At 41.2% G+C, this 21,268-nt stretch overlaps 1 protein-coding gene across 2 annotated transcripts in view; it reads right to left on the bottom strand.

Moving 5' to 3' along the window:
- Positions 1-4,514: 4,514 nt before the first annotated feature.
- LOC126354874 (regulator of telomere elongation helicase 1 homolog) overlaps positions 4,515-21,268 on the bottom strand; it is a 102,121-nt gene continuing 85,367 nt past the window's right edge. The window contains exons 15-17 of one of the 2 annotated variants that reach the window (XR_007565389.1): positions 19,063-19,190; positions 11,362-11,457; positions 4,541-4,836 (exon numbers count right to left, since the gene is read on the bottom strand). Coding sequence is in view for 1 of the 2 variants with exons in the window: in XM_050004881.1 (XP_049860838.1) it covers positions 19,111-19,190 (80 nt within the window). In the remaining variant the exon portion in view is untranslated. Of the gene's footprint in view, positions 4,837-11,361; positions 11,458-19,062; positions 19,191-21,268 lie in introns of both variants that reach the window. The other variant, XM_050004881.1, reaches the window with a different exon arrangement.

Raw genomic sequence — 21,268 nt, 5'->3', positions numbered from 1 at the left:
TTCTAGGTCTTCCCCAGTCGTAAGTCATAGGCTGGAATGTTCCGTGCTCCCTAATACGCCAATCAATTGCTTCGAATGTCTTCCTGTCGGGACACCTTCGTTCTGGAAATCTGTCTCGATACAAACGTACCATGCCACGGCTATTGCCCCATGCTAATCCATACATCAAATGGGCATCTGTCAACTCCGCATTTGTAAAGATTGCACTGACTGCAAAACCACGTTCGTGATGAACACTAACCTGTTGATGCTACGTACTGATGTGCTTGATACTAGTACTGTAGAGCAATGAGTCACATGTCAACACAAGCACCGAAGTCAACATTACCTTCCTTGAATTGAGCCAAGTGGCGGTGAATCGAGGAAGTACAGTACATACTGAGAAAACTAAAATGAGCTCTAACATGGAAATTAAGCATTTCCGGACACATGTCCACATAACATCTTTTCTTTATTTGTGTGTGAGGGATGTTTCCTGAAAGTTTGGCCATACCTTTTTGTAACACCCTGTATATAATATATCCAATGACAGTGGCCCACCTATAGCAGCGGGAAGAACTTTAACTAATAACTCTTCTTCAGCAGAGTGCAGAGAAACTCCACCTCTGTAAGACAATGACACTAGTTTTTAACAGTGTTCAGTCAATGTCAATCATACAGGAGAAATATGAAATGACCTAACAAACCAGAAGATTTTACCCTCAGTGACAACAGCCACAAAATCCTGCAGACTTTGGGAATATAAACATTTGTGTATATATAACCCACATAAGCTGTCAAAAAATACAATTAAATTATAAAAAGGGCAAAGCTGGTAATTCAACAAAGCGTTAAAAGGTAGTTGAAGTCTATTCTAATATGTTTCATTCACTCAAGTCACCAATTTTTTTTTATTATTTTTATTTTTTAATTACAAAAATTTCTGATCCCACCTGAGTCTGACGTATATGCAAAATTTATCTAACAAGGGGACCTTACGGACTGCTCTGGACAGTGTCTGGACATCCATTTTCTAATGAAGTATGGCACATTCCTCAGAAACTCAATAAACCGGCTTAAAAGATTTCTAAGCTCTGACAAGCACAAAACAATTCCTGTTTGTTAGTGTAGCCACCTATAGCTGAGTGCGTTGTGAAGAAGTTTTGTACCCATAAAGTTGGTGGTTTGAATCTTACTAGGAACAATAACAACTTTTATTTAAATTCGGTATGAATTAACAAATTGAAACATTAAGTAACTAATACTGAATTTTAATTTTCATAATAAAATGAGTTTTTTATTTTTAATTGCTATTCATATCAAGATCAATTAAAATTTGACAAAGACCAATAGTACTATTTAATTAGATAAAAAAAGGAATGGTGAATCACTGAAAATTAATGTGGCCTCGAAAAGGACATCACCCGAGAACTAATTCCCGAAGATGAACTAGACTGCCCATCCCTAGAAATAATATTGTGGTTCTGACAACAAAAAAAAACTATGTATTTTTGCTCCTCCCTCCAAAACATTTTGCTTCTCAGATCAACAAATATATCTGACTTATGAAGTTGTGAGGGTTATTTTTGTGCAGGGTCATAAAAAACACAATGGCAGAGAAAACTACAAAAATGAATTGCTGTCTTGTTTAAAATGAAGATGAAGGTGTTTAAGGCAGTTTGAGATACTGAGCTTAAAAACAGAAATCTGTAAGCAGATTGGCACTGGTAACTCCGCACTGCCAATGTTATATCAATAACAGAGATCAAATTACACAAGCACAGTATGTTCAAGTCAGGGAGAAAACATATGAGAATGACTAAACACAAAGATGTAGTACGGTGATGCTTGTTACTTTCAAACAAGCTAGATTCCAGAATGCTGCCGAATCAGGACCTTTATAGCTGGAGTGTGTTGATGAACTTCAAAACAAATGGATATCGAATTTTCTGCAGATCCAAGCTGGTTGGAGTAATTCAAGAAAAAGAATGGCGCAGTGTCAAACATGTGACATGCATCATTTGACAAAAAAATATACTGATCCCTCAGTTTCATATTAGACATTTTTCACTATATCTGTATGCAGATGTTTTAGTTTCGTGTGTCTTCTGTTTGTATGCCCATTTCCTCTAGATCCTTTGTAACATTCATGAACCAGGATATTCTTGTTTTCAATTTTGAGACAAAGATGTTAAGATGAGTTTAGTCCACTAGGAGTCATTCATTCTTGGTTAGAATGTGAACTCAGTGTTTATAAGTTGTGTCCCTAATTGTGAAAACCAGCTAATCCAATTACAACTAACAAACCAAGAGAGCAAAAAAGGAACATCTCCTCCCCTGGAATGAGGTGAGATCACAAACAAAATACTTACAGACTGAAAAACAACAAGTCTGCTGGAGAAAATCCCATAATAGTAGTATTATGGAAGTCTGAGCCTGAAGCATCAGTAGATGTTTTCCAAAAAACCATAGTAAACATATGAAAGAAGAACTATGAGTGGAAATTGGCCACAATTCTTCCGCTGCATGAGCAAGGAAATAGTGAATTTACAAATCATTATCATGTTATCGCATTACTCTCAGTTAACACACAAGATCCCGTCACTACCCATCTTAAACTTGCTAGAACACCTCAAGCATAAACTGGGAGAAAATCAAGGAGAATAGTGGAAAGGTCAGTCAACAGAAGAATAAATAGTGAATCTGAAAATGTTAATAAGATATTATATACTGAGGGGAAGACAGTAGGTATCTGCATTAACAAATTTTTAAAAGCTATAGGATTTCATACATCTTCATGTGCTTAACATACTGCCAGAAATCGTAGTTGTTGAATAAAAGCTAGGGATTATAAGAGTAACAGTGACAGCATGAAGTCTAAAACAAAACTCCAAGCATGTTTCTCTAAACCATCTGAAGTCAAAATAGTAGTTCAGTAGGGAGCTGGACACTCGCTACTTTTGTTAAACTATGTTTTGGATAAAATAATTAAGAATACAGCATGGAATTAACCTATTTACAACTTTAAGGATTGGGAATAAGAAAAAGGACTATTTTGCTTTTCCACATGATCTAGTAATAACAAACAAATATTTTGAACAGTAACAGAACAAATTTTCTTCATTGTGTATTTAAAAAATAAACATATGCAATATTTTGACTGTGGGTTCCTCATAGAAACAAGAAGAAAAGTTCAAATCAAAATGCTTTGTTTCCCTCCTTCCTCTTCCTGTATGTACCTCAGTAGCAATACATTCTATTTTTTTCCAATTTTGGTAGTTCTTGACTGCCCATACTGAACACATTTTGCTCAAAATGTAAGAAAACTAATTACACAAAATTTTTGCATTGAAGAACAGTTCAATTTTGGAAGACAGAAAATTTCTAAGTTCATTGACTGAGTGTTGCATCTACAATGGCGCCAGTGTGTCAACAGCCATGACATGTATCATCAGCAAGTAGGCTTGGCAAGCAGGCTGGCAGGAACAGCATACTTAGCAAGGCAGTGAGCAACTGCAATTGGTTCAGCATGCAGTGTGTGTTGTGTGGCCCCATAATGTTATGCAAGAAGCACAATTCATTTCACAACTTCACTCACGGCAGGTTTGTAGAGAGAGCTGACATACCAAAATAAAATGTAGTAGTGGGAGAGACAAAATAAAATGTAGTAGTGGGAGAGACCGCTGAAGGCTAGGAATAAAGGAGGGCAGTTCAGTCATTACAGATTATGTCTAATAGCAAAAACCCCTCCCTAGCCGTAATAAATACACCAACCAAAGGCCAGTAGCGACTCGATCGGAGGGATCAATGACGTTTACCTCATTCACATTCGACTCTCTGATTACTATTAGGTAAGAGTTTGTGCACAAACGCTCCAGTTCTCCAAAACATCTCTGCTACACTGTTGGGCGAGGTTGACTGCATTTCTGTGAGCTGCCAGGAACCACCTTCAAAACTTGGATGACAACTGCCACTGATGGGCCACTCAGGAATCAGTCACAATGACACTAAGCAGGGGCACAAGCTGCTCTAACATCGCAGCCTCTGATCCACCACCAGCTTGATGAATGGAGGGGGTTAGGATTGGCAAACAGCACACCCCGACAATGCAGTCACATGATGGGCAGTAGGACTGGTCATCACGACAAGTGACAACATGGCAACATGCAGTGCCTGGTAGGGTGATAGTGTCAAGCACCACAACATCCAATGACTCCACAATGTGGTGTGAAGGCAAGAGAAGACACGGAACAGATTGAGCATTCCCGCATCCACTTGGAGGTCCAGCCAGAGGGCAACAGTAGCAGACGGTTGTGAGGACCCGCATAAAGGACCTAGCGGAGAACGGAAGACACCGTCTAGATTATAAAATTACTGAATAAACAAGTCTTACGATTGATTCTTCTGTTACTGAATCTGCCAATGCATCCAGGAACCTACCATGACCATCCTGCACACAGTAGGGGCATTAGCTCTTATGGTGTTAATTGTCCATCAGATAAATTCTTTTCCAGATGTGTACACAAAAGAATATATTTAGTTTGTAGAAACCAAACTGTTTTATTCTGCACAACAACAATATGTCATAAATATAAAAATTATCTATAAAAATATAAAAAAATTATAAAATATATAATACAAAAATATCATTTATGGTTCAATGAGAATTGTATGCAATTAAAAATATTTCACAAATATGTTTACATGTAATTCTCATTTTGATCACAAGTATGAAATACTGATGGATCTAGATATAATTAATATCTTCTTTTGTCCTCTTCAGCCAATGATCAAAAGGATTAATGTAATGTTCAACTGTTGTTTCATTTTCTCTGCTGTTTCCAACCAATCAGGTACCTGCACACAATAAACCACATTACAATTATTTTTTTTAAAGTAGAAAACTAAGGAAAAGCAAATTGTTCTTGCAAGTCAGTGCAAGCAGCCAACAATAAAACAATGTTTGAATCTCTTCTTTATAAAAGATAAAAATAACATAAAAAATAAGTACACAACATGAATGGTAAAAATTGATGAGACTGTGTACACTGAGAGGATATGTGACTATACAGAGTGATCATTATTAATGTTCAAAATTCCCCGAAGTGACGTAGATGATGCTGAGACAAATAATTTATTACAAGACACAGTGGGTTGCAAATGTCGGGAAATACCCCAAAAGTGGATGTCACCAAATGACATACCTAACCACATGTGCAATGGTTGGGCTTGTAAATCTTAATCTCGCCATTAGGACAGTGCAACACATCACTCTGCTAGGCTACGCTGTTTTCATAAATGTGAACCAATTCGTCATAGTCTACCAATACAGCAAGCACTACAATATCACATCAGATAAATCAAGAACAAATGCAGAATACCTTAATAAGCAGTGAGTAGCACTATCCCTACCAGCAAGGATAGGATCAACAAGCCCAACTGCTGCGGGTGTGATGAGGTTCACCACCTGATGACATCACATGTTCCACATTTATCATCCACTATTGGAGTATTTCTTGACATTTGCAGCCCCATATGTCTCATTTTAAATTACTTGTCTTAGCATCCCCCACGTATATAAGAATCACCCCGTGGAATGATTACAATAGTACAATAAACAGACGATAGAGCTCTCTCTACAAGCATAACAGTACGGGAAAGTTCTCTCGGGACTGGTTAAATGTGACTCTGAACGAGATTAATGAGCCCCTAGAGACAACTTGATCTACTGATGTTGAAAATGATTCTCAATAGATCAACAGTGCATCAGTGTTAACATTCATTCTGATCATTCTCATTTTTCTTCTGTGACAGATCTGGGGGTTACATTATCATAGGAGTGGCCCAGCTTACTGCTGATGATCCAATGACAGATGCACTTTCTGCAGACAAGAAACGTGTTGCTGGAAGAGTGAGCTGTTACTTTGTTCCTTTGTTGAAGAAAGGCAAGTGAAATCTGAATGAACATATATTGTACTATCTTGAATGCAGTAAAAATGCAATACTATCCAAGTACCCAATAATTCCAATTTAAAATGTTGTCACATGCCACAACTATTCTAAATTAAAGATGTCTACAAAATCCAAACTTGAATTCACCATATTAAACCTCAACAAAGTTTAATCATTTTAAATTAATAAACCCTCCTTTACAAACTCTAAAGGAATAAAATGGGTCATGTAAAATCTACTATGCATATCATTATTGTTTCCATGTTAATTATGCCTGTAGTGGCAAAACTTTGTATCACATCCTGATTACTGTATGGAGTTTTCTCAAATAATGCAAGTGCATACATTGGTAAAAACTCATGCCATTATAATCAGCACTCTATACAGCCAGTTCTGGCATCAGCTATACTGAATGTTGATATTCCACTAAAACTACATTGATTTTTACATAAAACTTTTTCATATATATAAATACACCTTTTTCAGCCCTTATATTAATAAACAACCACTGATGATGACTGTACGGGAGCAAATACTTCACCAAAATTCAGTATCCTCAAAAATTCACATAATCTGCTACGTGCTTGTGACACATGGCCAATGTCATTGAAAAGTATGATGAAACCATTAAACAAAGTATGTTTGCAATGAAAAAATTGTCCTGTGGAAAAATATAACACACAAGTATTTGTAAAACTTCTGTTGTCCCCTTTTCTTAACTCACTTGTTATTTGGAGTCCTTAATGATAAGCTGAATTTACTGTGTGTATCTAATATGCAGTTGTAAGCAGTCTTGGACACTAGTATCACTGCACAGGATGAGATCTGATTATTACACTGGATCTTCAAAGTAACCTTGGGGATATTTACTCCCCCACTAAAATATTAATATCTACCACATCTAGTCAATAAAGCATTTCTTTTCCTTGATTCTATAATGGCCTTGTTTCTTGTCGCCAATTATGGCAGAAAATCTGTACAGACTAAAAAGTGGTAACTCACAAGCAGTCAATAGACAGAAATCAGCAGTCACATGATCAAAAGTGGCAGTTCATTAGAGTCAGCACAAATAAACTATTTGACTAAACTTGTAAGCAGCTGTCATCAGCCATTAACGTTCGTTAAGTGCACTACATCTGAGTTGTATATGATGGCCTGCTGACTCATAACAACTGCAGCCATTGTCAATGCACACTCATTAAAAGGTAAAACTGTACTACTAAATACAATCTGGTATACCCCATTATACATCAGAAGAACAGATGTTTAATACCTTGACAACTCTTATTTTGAAATCTGGCCACATTCCACCAAATATGAGATCCAGGAATCCTATGAAACTTTTAACTTAAGTGATTGTAACATAGTTCACTCATTTACAATAACACATCCAGTAAGACATATGGAATAATTATGTGTGTGTGCACTGAGATGGGATCAAAACCTGTTTTGAGGGTCTAGTCTTCTAACAGGCCTAGAATCAACTGTAACTCATGAGCCTTGACACAAAAGTTAGTGGAGTAACTAAATGAGTATAAAATCATCCTCATAAAATGAACTGTAGCTGTGCATGTGGTGCTATTTATTTGTTTTCACACAGTCATATTCACATAACTTTTCTGAATACATCTCACCCCAGTATACCTTCAACAAAGAGCTGGAAAATTTGCTGTTGAATGAAGAGCTGCAATAAATCTGGCAGCTGTCCATAGAACCTCTATTTATGGAATTATAACGGAATGAAATATTTTCAGGAAAGCCATCTGCAAGGCAAGTTATTAAGACGTCTGATTTTTCATTTGGAGCACGAAACAACTCTCAGCAGCAATTAATTGTTCCTAATAATAGCTTTCCTGCATAAAATGGCTGTGGTGTGCTATGATAACATCTTGTTCGGGCTGAATCCTTCTGTGGCTCAAAAAGTGGTACCACAAGCATTCCTCTCTGTTTACCTAGTTACTATTCTTGAACCGAATATGGTCATATCTCAATGTCCCCATTGCACTTAAAGTAGCTCCTTCGTTGGGGAAGAAAAATTCAGCCTATGAACAAAAAACATATTTCAAGATCAGATTTTTAAAGACTTTCTCATGTCTGCAAGGAGGCAAATTTTTTGATTACCGATTTCCTATTATAATTGGTGAAATATTCTTTTGTAAAGGCAAGCCAGGGGATTAATTACTGTCAGGAAAGAATTTTTTTGTTATTGTAAATAGCTTAATTTTGTCTGATTGAAACAGAAATTAACGAATGGTATTGTATCCCATAATATAAACCATTCAGAATTGTAAGGTCTAACTGGGCACTATTTATATACAACAGATTTTAGCTATAGTCGGAGACAGTAACCACTTATGGTACTGTTTTTGCTATCCCTGTCTGGATGAAAATTTTAAATGTGAAGATAAATTTTCCTGGTTTTAGAAAGTTCACCAGACATACATACTTTCTGCCACTGGATTCTCAAAATAGTGATAATTTGTAATAGAATCAATTATTTTTGTAAAAGTGGAAAATACTTAATTATTTACAAGTTGTGTGGCATCTTCAATCCAAGTGAAATGAGCAACTTCCACCTTATTTATCAATATAATTTTTTTAAAGGAATAAGGAAAGAAATAACATTACAATGAAGGAAAGGTACTACAAAATCCACCGGGAATCACAATGAATGCTAAGATAGGAGAAAAGGGAACACTACAATAATATGATAAGAGAACCAGAGTCCAATTTCAATCATCACACGGCAAGACAGTTGAATCAAAATTTTTAAAAAAATCTTTAGGGAAATTCACGAAAAGAGAACAGATTATAAAGGATCAGCACAGGAAAATACTGACCAACAGAGAGACATACAAGAAGATGGAAAACATTCTTTTCACAACTACTCTACTACGTCGGGCCTGGTGGTCTAGTGGTAAAGTGCTTGACTGGAAAACAAAAGGGCACGTGATTAATTCCTGGTTGGACCTTTGAGTTTTCAGTCTTCAATTTAACCTAGCCTTTACCTTTCAATGATGTGAAGGATTGCCAGAAACAACACATGGTTCAGACTCCACATTAAACTGTAGGACCCCTTTCCCTGATTAGATAATTGGGGTAGGTTGGGGGCACACAAGTCAACAAAGTGGCGTCCAATTGAAAGACTTGCACCAGGCCAGTGACCCACACAAAATTATAATTATTATAATAATTACTCTACTGTAATGACTGACAGTCTTGCTTTAAATGTGAAGAACCAGACACAGCTTACGTTCAAGTCACCACCCCAATAGTTAATGAAGTACAGCAAGTAATAAAGAATAACAATATTTGTGGTGAAGACCAGGTACGCATTGAGTTATTTACAATTTGGAAAACAGAAACCACACCTGAAACCTGGAAAAGTGCAGGAGTATGACCCAAATTTAAGAAGAATGATTCCCTCGTGTGCAATAACTACAGAGCAACTGCTTTACTGGGTGCCACTTATAAAATCCTACAGATTTTCCTACTAACCAGGCTGATCCTCATAACTGAAGGACTAATGTAGGACTACCAATGTAGTTTCTGCAGAAATACATGATCCAGTCACATTAACGTGGCCACCACCTATGTTCAATGTCAATGTGCAATACCAACAGTCAGACATCAGGTGGCAGCACTAGCATTGGAGGATATATAAAGATTGTTGGCGGACGTGGAAAACAGTGCAGTAATTGTTGCAACACGGGGAGTGGCAACAGCTGGCGTTTTTAGATTAATCATATTTTAAGCTCCATCAGACAGATGGCTATTGGTGTGTACAGTGTGATATGTCCAAAAGCAGAAACCCTGCAACAATCATCAGAAGGAGGGGGGAGCATTGTGGTCTAGGGAATGTTTTCGTGGCATTCCCTGGATCATCTTGTCATTCTGGAAAGCACACTGGATCAGCATAACCACAAATCTATCCTCGGGGATCATGTCCACCACTACATGCAATTTGTTTCCCCTCAGCACAATGGCAGCTACCAGAAGGACAATGCAATGTGTCACACATTTCACAGTGTACATGCGTAGTTTGAAGAGCACCAGGATGAGTTTACCATGCTCCCCTGGCATTTAAACCCAATCAAGAATCTGTGTGAACACTACAAGCAGGCTGTATGTGCCATGGATCCTCAACCGAGAAACCTAGTGCAACTGGCCTTGGCACTAGAGTTGGCTTGACTCACATCTCTGCTAACACAACGTCACTGCACATCTTGCAGTCGGTTACGCTGCAAAAGTTAGTTAATTCCAGCTTTTGACAAGTGGTCACGTTAATGTGTAGATCTATATTACATTATTTATTCACTCCAAGACAAATAACTGAGAAGATGTAGAAATTGAGTGTAGATGTTCACATTTTCAAAAAGAACCACCATGGCATACACTGACAGACAATCCTAAATATAACAAAGGAATCTGAAATACTCTCAAAGTTGATCAGATTAGTTAAAATGTGTATAGAATACATTTTATATCGTATAAAGACACTTGTAGGAGAAACTGAAAATTTTTGTGTCTACACTGGACTGAGGCATGGAGATGCCAATTCACCTATTTTATTTAACCTCACCACAGAGGCAATAGGTTGCGAATTTATTAATATTAATCCACAAAGGACCCACCTGCAGGGTTAACATTACTAAACTTGGCTGTGCAAATGATGTAGCATTGACATGTGGTTCTAAAACAGAATTAATCTGAATTATGTAAAATTATTTCCAAATTTGCTGAGTAAACAGTATTAGACATTACTGAAGAAAAGACTGAATATCTGATTATAACCAAGAAAATCTGAAGTGCTGCACCTTCGGCTGTAGATGTATTCAGTTCAAGACATTTAGCTGCTTCAGGTACTTAGGAAGTGCTTTTACTAACAACAATAGTACAGATATAGAGATAGATACCTGTTCTAGCCATAATGATTAAGACAGTTTTTAGTTTTATCAATATCTCAAAGAAAATATTACTTAATAGTAACTTCAAAATTCACTTGCACAAACTGACTATTATACCAACAACATTTTATATGGATGTGAAATATTAATATTTAGAAACAAAGATAAAGAAAAAATATTATTATTCGAAAGAAAAATATTAATGAATTTTTTTAGATCTGAATGTGATGGAAATAACATGGAAACAAACACTGAAAACTCTATGTAGAAATATCAACAATATAAGAAAAGATAGATTGCTACTTACTGTAAAGAACACACATTAAGTAGTTGTAGACAGGCACAATTAAAAGCTTTTGGCCACAGCCTTCATCAGCAAAAGGGAAACATACACCATTCATACACACAATCAACCACATGCACACCTCATGCACACATCACCGTCAGCGCAGGCAGAACTGTACCAAATCTCCATAATTACATTACCAAACACACTGTGTCTTGCATTGTATTGTGATGTTACCTGTCGATACAAAACAGGCTTATTTTCTGTCTGTCAATGGCTGTTTTTTTTTATTTTAGAAAGACGTATTCCGTGTAATATTGCCCACCTTCACATCTGTTAAACATTAGATATGAATTACAACTGGGTTCTAATCCTGTGACTGTAATATTATGAAATAAAAATTTTTCTCTCTATTTTTAATATAAAAGTTTTATAATGTACCCTATCTCACAGATACAGAGTAACGAGTCTAAACAAAACTACCAGTTCACTGTCATGTACTAATGCCATACTCGCATCCTGTAGCTTTATATTATAATTTTAAAATAAATTTGATTGGTGCAAAACATCTTGAGCATTAAAGAGTGCCCTCTAATATAAAATGATACCACACAAGTATGGTTCTAGTATATGACTGTGAACTGATAGTGCTGTTAAGATGGGTTATTATGCAATTACAAAATATGTAAATTCAAAATTAAAAACCAATTGTAATTTATTGTTATTTTTTATACATTTCTAGATAGCTGACATTGCCTGAAACAGGTCTTTTAGAAAATTATAAATAAATAAATGAAAGTAAAAAATAAAAACAGCAATTGACATAAAGAAGGGCTGCAAGTGACTCCCTATGACAAATATATCCAGTTTTTATTACCTATGAATGTTCCACATTATGTGATTTTTGTAGCTCATGGGCTCAGGTCCTCTGGTTTATTGTAGATTATTTCATGAAAAACTTATCATACTAATCTCCACAGTCACCCTGTGGTATGTAATAAGACTGATGTGTGCCACGATGTTTGGTACACATCACGGCCATGTAAAACACTCCCATACTCTCAATGCTCAAGAAAGATGATAAAAACTCAAACTCTTACTTGAGCGCTTTTTGCTTTCATTAATATCCACTGTGCACTCAGCCCTATTAATTATATTAAAAACTGACTGTCAATCCTGATAGTGTGCAGTGTCGCTTTTCTGTCACTAATGATAAAGAACATCCACTGTTAGTTGGTATATGGCTGCCTATTAAGCAACCTTGAAGATTTTGGAATGGGTAAATTTAAGACATGTTGAACCATTTGCAGGATAATATTCTAAAATGCAGTTAACACACTATACAGCATTATAGTGGTATGCAAATATGCAATGTACGTTTATGCCTTCAACAACATTTACTAAGTTGAAATTGATGATTCCTTGAAGCAATGATATCATAGTGTTCTTATTTTGGCAGTGACGATATGATTTCATATTCACATGACTACCCTTTTCCAAACACTTGTGGTCTCACTCAGTAGATTTTAGTGGAAGTCAACAAGCTGCGTGTGTGTGTGTGTGTGTTTGAGGTTTACGGGCGCTAAACAGCGTGGTCATCAGCGCCCAAGCGCATAGAAACAGGAACACAGGCGGTGAAGGGACGAAGACGGACGCCGAACAAGGAGAACGGCTAAAAGACACAGGCCTGATGCAGTTCCAAATGCGCACATACAGAGGCAAAACAAGAGGAGAAGAAACACACTAAAAAAGGAAAGGAAACACAAGGAAAAGCGAACAGATACCGAAGTGAAACAAGGAGGTAATCGTGACTGGCGGAGCTCTTACCTAAAAACTGGGTGAGCCAGTCACCCAGCAGCACATTAAAACCTTCTCCCTAAAATCCGAGGCAACAGATTGGACAGGACACAAAACCGTAAAACCTTAACCACAGTCGCTGCGTCGTCTTGCAAAATAGAGGGCAAATCCGGTGGCAAGGAAACCACCGCCCTCTGGTCAGAGAATAAAAGACAGTCAAGTAAAATGTGGCGGACAGTAATCTGGACGCCACAAGCACTGCAGATTGGGGGGTCCTCCCGCCGGAGTAAAAAACCATGCGTGAAGGGACTGTGTCCAATGCGGAGGCGAGTGAGGAGAACCTCATCCCGCCTGTATGACTGGTAGGACGTACGCCATGGTCGCGTAGTGGCCTTTACCAGACGCAGCTTATTGTCAGAAACTGCCAACCACTCCTCTTCCCACTGATGCATAACACGAAAACGCAAAAGGGAGGTTACAGCATGGAGGGGGACGGCACATTCAACAACGTGAGGGAGGGAACATGCATCTTTGGCAGCCACATCCGCCAGTTCGTTGCCCCTAATACCCACGTGCCCCGGCACCCAGCAGAAGGAAACCTCCTTCCCCTGCCGTTGCAGGTGGAGTAGGGCATCATGGATGTTCTGGACGACCGTATCCGCTGGGTACAAGTGTTGAATGGTCTGAAGGGCACTCAGGGAGTCAGAACAGATGAGGAACTTAATACTGGGAACACATCTCATCTGCTCCAATGCCCGCAGTATTGCAAACAATTCGGCATCGAGGATGGTAAACACCGCAGGAAGCCGTAACTTGACGACTCGATCAGGGAAAACAACAGCACAACCAACAGTGTCCCCCTGTTTAGAGCCATCTGTGAATACAGGTACATGGTCCGGATGCTGGTTTAAAATATCGTAAAATAAGGAGGTAAAAACAAACGCCGGAGTGCAGTTCCTCCGGTTCTCCGACAAGTCTAAGAGGACGCTGGGCCTCTGGAGCAACCAGGGAGGCAGGCGAGTAAAACCTTGTCGTTGGGGGGCCACACGCTCCACACCAAGGGACTCAAGCAAATGCTTGGCACGAATCCCAAATGGTTTTGTTGCCCTGGGACGACTGGAAAAGAGACGTTCCATAGGCGGTCGGGCAACGGTAGGGTACGCAGGGGAGGTAGGACAGGCAAGGAAATGACACACCCGTCGCACCATGAGGAGTTTCCGCCGGATGGCGAGCGGCGGTTCCCCTGCCTCAGCACACAGGCTGGGGATGGGACTGGTACGGAAGGCACCAGTGGCCAGCCTGATACCCTCATGGTGTACTGCGTCAAGGATCTTCAGATACGAAGGCCTTGCTGACCCATACACGGTGCAAGCATAGTCAAGACGCGATCGGACGAAAGCCCTATAAAACTGCAGCAGACGCGCCCGATCTGCTCCCCAGGACCGATGGCTCAGACACTTCAAAATATTCAGTGCCTTCAGGGCCCGCACCTTGAGGTCTTTAAGGTGAGGCAACCACGACAACTTGGAATCAAAAGTGAGGCCCAGGAACCTCACAGTGTCTCTAAAAGGAAGAACGGTGTCCCTCAGACGCAATTCAGGGGAGGTAAAAAGACGCCGAGAACGATTAAAATGAACACACACAGATTTGTCTGCAGAAAAGGTAAAACCCGTCTTTGCAGTCCATGCCTCTAAGCGCTTTATCGTAAGCTGTAACTGCCGACTAGCACTGACAAGACTGGAGGAAGAACAGAAAACAGCAAAATCGTCCACAAACAAGGAGCATTGGGCAGGACTCCGGATAGTGGATGTGATACTGTTAATAGCAACGGCAAAGAGGGTGACACTTAAAACGCTGCCCTGAGGAACACCATTCTCCTGCACGTACAAATCCGATAGCACATTACCAACCCGATACCGAAAGAGGCGGTGAGAAAGAAAGGACCGAATGAAGATGGGGAGACGGCCACGAAAGCCCCACTCATGGAGTTGATTGAGGATAAGGCGGCGCCAAGTAGTGTCATACGCCTTATTAATGTCAAAGAAGACCCCTAGACAATGCTGGTTACGTAGAAAGGCCTGCTGGATGGCGGCCTCAAGCAGGGTCAAGTTGTCTATAGTGGAACGACATCTCCGAAAGCCACACTGAGAGGGGCTAAGGAGCTGCCTGGTCTCGAGCAGCCAAACCAGGCGGCGGTTGACCATGCGTTCCAACGTCTTCCCAACACAGCTCGTCAAGGCAATACTCCGATAACTACTGGGATGCGTTCGGTCCTTCCCTGGTTTGAGGAGGGGGATCAAAATTGCCTCCCTCCACGAGTCAGGGTACGTGCCAGATAACCATATCATATTGAAACAGTTCAGGAGAACTTCCTTGGATGGCAGCGACAGGTGCCGCAGCATGCTGTACCGGATTTGATCATGACCAGGCGCAGTATCATGAGCCACAGACAGCGCAGAATCCAGTTCCCACATTGTGAAGGGGCAGTTATAGGGTTCAGAATTTAGAGACCGGAAGTCCAAATGACCCCTTTCGACGGCAGTGCGGTAGCGGCAGAAATCTGGATCACAGTTAATAGTGGCGGTAGATTCCGCAAAATGCATGGCCAGTGTCTGGGCAATGTCTCTCGGCGCCGTGAGGAGACATCCCTGATGCAGCAATGCCGTGACAGGTAGCTGGCTGAGTTTCCCGGAAATCCTCCTGATGGCTTCCCATACTTTCGTAGAACTAGTGGAGCGAGAGATGGAATTCAAGAACGATTGCCATGACCGTCGTTTGCTCTCTTTAATCACTCGCCGCGCTCTGGCCCTTGCCACTCGAAAGGCCGCAAGATTGTCAGCTGAGGGATGGCACTTGAAGCGGCGCAGTGCTGCACGGCGGGCGCGGATGGCTGAGTGGCACTCAGTGGTCCACCAAGGGACAGGACGCCTCTTGGGATGACCGGATGACCGTGGGATGGACAATTCAGCAGCATGAGAGATCACGGCTGCAACATGGTCTACCCATTCGTGGACGCTGGCACGGTGTTCCAAAACAGCCAGTTGGCTGAAAAGTGTCCAGTCAGCTCTGCAAAGGTGCCACCGGGGCGGCACTGGTAATGCCACAGCCTCATCCAGGAGGCGAATCCAGAGGGGGAAGTGGTCACTAGAATGGAGGTCAGCTGCAGCCTCCCACAGAGCAGAATCCGCGAGTGCTGGAGAGCAAAAGGAAAGGTCAATAGCCGATGACGATCCGGAAGCAGTACAGAAATGAGTGGGAGCACCAGAGTTGAGGAGGCACAGTTCTTCAGACATCATGACGCTTTCCAGAATGCGACCCCTGGGGCAAGTAGTCGGAGAGCCCCATAAGACATTATGAGCGTTGAAGTCCCCCAGAAGAAGAAACGGGCGAGGGAGTTGGCTAATAAGGTCCATGAGAGCCTCAGTGTCTATCGCATCCGGAGGTGGTAAATAAACAGAACAGACTGTGAGCCTCCGACCCACAAGAATGTCAACTGCAACTGCTTGCAAGTCGGTGACGAGAGGGAGCTCAGATGAGGGGTGCACATCACGGACAAAAACTGCAACACCACCCTTTGCCCTTTGCCCCGTCAGATCATCTTTTCGATATGCAGTATAGCCGCGTAAAGAAGGAGAATCAGTGGCCCGAAAATGTGTCTCTTGGAGACATAAGCACAAGGGGCACTCTCGTATGAGGAGTTGTAATTCGGCCACATGCGTCCTGAAACCATTCAGGTTCCACTGTAATATGGGAGCCAGTGATCAGGGTGGTTGAACTTTCACCCTGCCTCTGTGCTTTGGAGGAGAGACCGTACTGGCCGGAGATTTATTCCTGGGGCGAGAAGATCGCCCCCGGTCGACATCAATGTCCATAAGATCCGATGACGACCCACGGGAGATGTCAGACAGCACGATGGCATCATCATCGGACCGACGCTGACTAGTCTCCTCAGGTGGCAGAACCTTCGTCTTCTGAGGCTTTGTCTTGGGGGGCTTGGAATGCAGAGCCTTGTCAACAGTTGGAGGTTGACTCGCTTGGGCAGAAGGCGCCATATGGGGGGAGGCTGGAAGTACCTCAATGTCAGCAACCACGGCCTTGTCCGATGTAGCGGAGAGAGCCGCAGATTGCAAAACAACCGCAGCAGCACAAGTGCACTGGCAAGCGCAGGTTTTAGTGCTAACACTAGCAACCTCCGTTTGTGTAGCAACAGTGGCCAGTTGTACCGGTTTTTTGAGAGCGGAAGCGAAAGATGTGGAAAACACAGGAGGTTGCATGGCCTTAAAGATCTTCTTGGCCTCACCATAGGGGATGCGCTTAGATGTTTTAATCTCCTGTACCTTCCGCTCTTCGAGATAGATGGGGCAGATCCGGCTCCAGACAGGGTGACTCCCAGAGCAATTCACGCACTTCACAGGCGATGAACAATCGGCTCCGTCATGGGCAGGCTGACCACATTTACCACACGTGGCTATTCCATTGCACCCCAACGTAGTATGCCCAAAGCGCTGACATTTAAAACAGCGCATTGGGTTGGGGAAATATGGCCGTACGGACAAACGTAAGAACCCCGCTTTAACATGCTCCGGCAGTCTCGGGCAACTGAATGTGAGAATAAACGAGTCAGATTTGACGAGGTCCCCATTGACTCGTTTCATAATGTGCTGCACGTCAACAATTCCTTCGTCAGCCCACTCAGATTTTAGCACGTCTATGGGGATATCCACCAAGTCCCTACACGTCACAACACCCTTACTATAGTTCAAAGTGGAGTGGAGCTCGGTCTCGACAGCGTACTCTCCTAGACAATTTGCTTTCCGAAGGGCAGCGACTTGACGGGAACTAGAAGTTTCAACTAACAGAGTCCCATTGCGCAGTCGCTTTACAGATTTCAGTGTTCCTGCAATTCCCTCAAGGCCCTTGTGGATGTAAAAGGGAGAAACCCTCTCAAAGCTACCCTCCTTCCTTTTAATAATCAAAAACACATTCTGATTATCAGCATGTGCTCCGTTACTACATTCTGTTAAATCTCTAGCAACACCAGGCGCTGGAGGACTCGCAGCGCGTAGCCGCTTTTTCGATTGGGTGTGTTTTCCTACCAGCGGCCCACCCAAGCCACTGGTAGGGGGAAATGTAGAGGTCGAAGGGTCCATTGTGGTCCCACGAGCAGCTAGGGAACTAAAAGTCCGCTCAGACAGAGCCCCGCGTGCCTGAGTAAGCCTTATACAACTGGGGTGCGGCAGGTGCCCCAGAGGTTGCCCGCTTGCGACTGTTCCACCCCAACAGCCATGCATCTTCTAGGCGCGGAGCACACCGAAAGATTGAGGGGTTTTTATAGAGGTTGGCCTTCCTCGCAATCCAGGCGGTCAAGCCAAGATTACCATTCCCCGCAGCACACAACATTTCACCGCCGCGCCGTACGGTGGTCGCTGAAGCATGTCCGGGGGTTACGGTGACAGGACACTGGCGGCGCAGACCAGTCCCCAGCTCAGGACCCCGGGGTCGCCAAGCCCGTACTCAGCAAGTGAATGCTGAGCCCCTGGGGGGTCAACAAGCTGCACACACACAAAGGAAAACATACTTTTGATGAAAAGTGCTAAAGCAGATATGATAAAAACTATGGTGATATAAATCCTTCCAAACCTATGGAAGTTTCAACAGGCACTGCTTCCAACCTCCAATTTCAGCCATCCCACATCACTGCCCTAGTACCCAAGGAAAGCTAATAAAGGCTGCCTGTAGCAGGAAATTAGCCTTCTTACTTTGAAAGTATCATGTTTGCAACTATTCTATTAACTGATCGTCCTTGTTTACCTTGAACTGTGATATTTTTGCCAGACTTTGCTTCTTCTCTTCACTTTTCTGAACTTTAGTGCCATGCCATTCTATATTGTTATTACATCCTGTTTAACTCTGTGTACTAGTATCTGCCTAACAGTGTCATGTTCCACTGTTTGTGCCTTTTCCAACTGTGCTCAGAGTACTCTAAGCAACTTCAGTTCAGTAACCATTAAAGCAAACCATATCTTGTTTAAATAAACACTGTCTCACATCATGGCAAAAGCATTTATCCTGTGCATGACATCTGAAACAGGTAGCAACCGAAAAAGAATATTTGAAATACACACAGCTAAATATACCAACCTAAGAGTCAGATCTTGAGCACAGCTTGTCATTACAACCTTTTGCATCTCAAACAGTTGTCACATTCCAAAGTTCGCACATTCGGTAAAATTCACCTTCATGATCCTCCTTTAAAAATGCTCGGAAACCTGTGAACAGAAATGAATTAAGAGTACGTATAAAGTTAAGCTGTACAGTGGTGGAGAGGAGAGGAAAATGGAGGCAGGGGAAAGGTAAAAGAGGGTAGTTAGGGGGAGGGGGGGTAGAAGGGGGAGCCACTGGTGTGGTTTAATAGTTGAGATACACCCACCACCAACTACGACACATCTCTTCTACATGGTGTGCAGTTGCCTTTCATTATACCATTGTTAGTATTCAATTAACAATTTTATGTTAATATATTAATATTTACATGTACATAAAAGAAATCAGATAAATAATGTGACAATACATCATACATATGGCAAGTAGCAGAAATTTTGTACTTGTCTGGACAGCTTGACTACTCTGCCATCACATTTGAAACTTGCTCAATGAAAGATCCAAATTGCATTATCAGTCATTCAAATTCAGATACTTTAAATTCTAAATCAGCCACCAAGAACACAAGGAAGGTACATTTCTCTGTTTGTTTGCTTGTCATTTTTTCCCGGTTTTCTCTCTGCTCACTTGCACATGTACTTCAGCAGATTAGCAAAGCATCATCAGAAGGAAATATCCTGCAGGAATTCTTCAATTGCAAATAATTATATTTAAATTTTACAAACAAACAAACAAACACACACACACACACACACACACAGGTACTCAGGCAAGCACGACTCCACGCACGAGCAGGTAGGACCTCAGCAACCACAGACAGTGGTAGGGGTGTGTGTGTGTGTGTGTGTGTGTGTGTGTGTGTGTGTGTGTGTGTGTGTGAGCGCGTGCACTTTTGAAGAAAATCTTTTGGCAAAAATCTCATCTGCTTAGCAATCTTTTTTGTTGTGCCTGTCTGTGACTCAGTATCTCGTGACTCAGAATCTCCACTATATGGAGAGTGGCAATTGGTCTTTTTCATAATACTGTCATTATTCCATCCTGGATTTTCCATGGTTTAAATATACGGTTATCTGTATGCCAAACACTTTTCATGTCTGATACATCCTCAGTGTCCTGACATGTATTTCGCTTCTTGCTACACATACGCTCTCTTGAAGTGTAAACCTTGCCACAGACGCAGAGCCAACAACGCAGAGAGACATACGACAGGTGCAATCAAATTGGAGGGGTATCTGCAGAGAGGTCACAATAACATGTAGTTCCTGAAAAGGGACAACAGCCATCTTAACAGATGAAGTGCAACACACCACCTGACTGATCAGCCCTTGCAACATTAGTCATCATGGTCTCTCTGTGAAACTGTGACATACCTGAAAGCTGGCAAAAATCATAGCTTTTAAATTTACTGAGGACATGCTACTCTACTGTGTGGTTTAATGACAATGGGGACTATTCGTGAGGATGCCGTCATCATAAAAAGATCTCATAAACTGAATCTTAAAATCTCGGTTTGAGCATGAATGTAATGCAACAATCATCTACCATTGCTGCCAATTAATGCTTTCTGTAATATCTAAACAATAAAGTGCTCCTTGTTATAAAACAGTGAAGCTGCAGTGTAATGTTCTTTTAACACAAGGTGTATCATTCTTTTAGTTTTACCTTAGTATTTGAATGTAATATACTAACTGATTACAAGTCTGAAAATACCCATATCTGTATCAGTTCATACTTACTTCCCAAAATGTTTACATTTTATGAGGAGCAGTTTATTATGATAACAATTTTCTTAAACCTGTTTTCGTTCTGCTATTTTCCAAAAGTAATGGTCTGACAACAAACCAGGAATAACAGCCAAATATGTTCACCTGGCAGACCACACACATTCATTTGAGTGCCACATCATATACCTCAACCCCATAAAACTTTTTTCCACTGGTCAACAGATATATAATGGTACTCTATCAGTATATTTTGGATTTTGGTGATCCCTACTGATTATTTCTTAGCCCTCACACTATGATAATTCAGCTTTTTGCTTCTCTTATAGTTCCACATTACAATATCAACATCATCAGCACTACCAGTGGCCCTAAGCACTTATAAATCTTAAGAAATCTCTTACAGAAAGACCTAATGGACCCCCTATGATCGCGTGTTATTAAGATTCATTTGATTATCTTCA

The sequence above is a fragment of the Schistocerca gregaria genome, chromosome 3 (genome assembly GCF_023897955.1).
Source record: "Schistocerca gregaria isolate iqSchGreg1 chromosome 3, iqSchGreg1.2, whole genome shotgun sequence".
In the NCBI taxonomy this organism is placed as follows: domain Eukaryota; kingdom Metazoa; phylum Arthropoda; class Insecta; order Orthoptera; family Acrididae; genus Schistocerca; species Schistocerca gregaria.
Note: the sequence above shows the minus strand (reverse complement) of the source record. Positions and strands in the feature narration are given on the sequence as shown.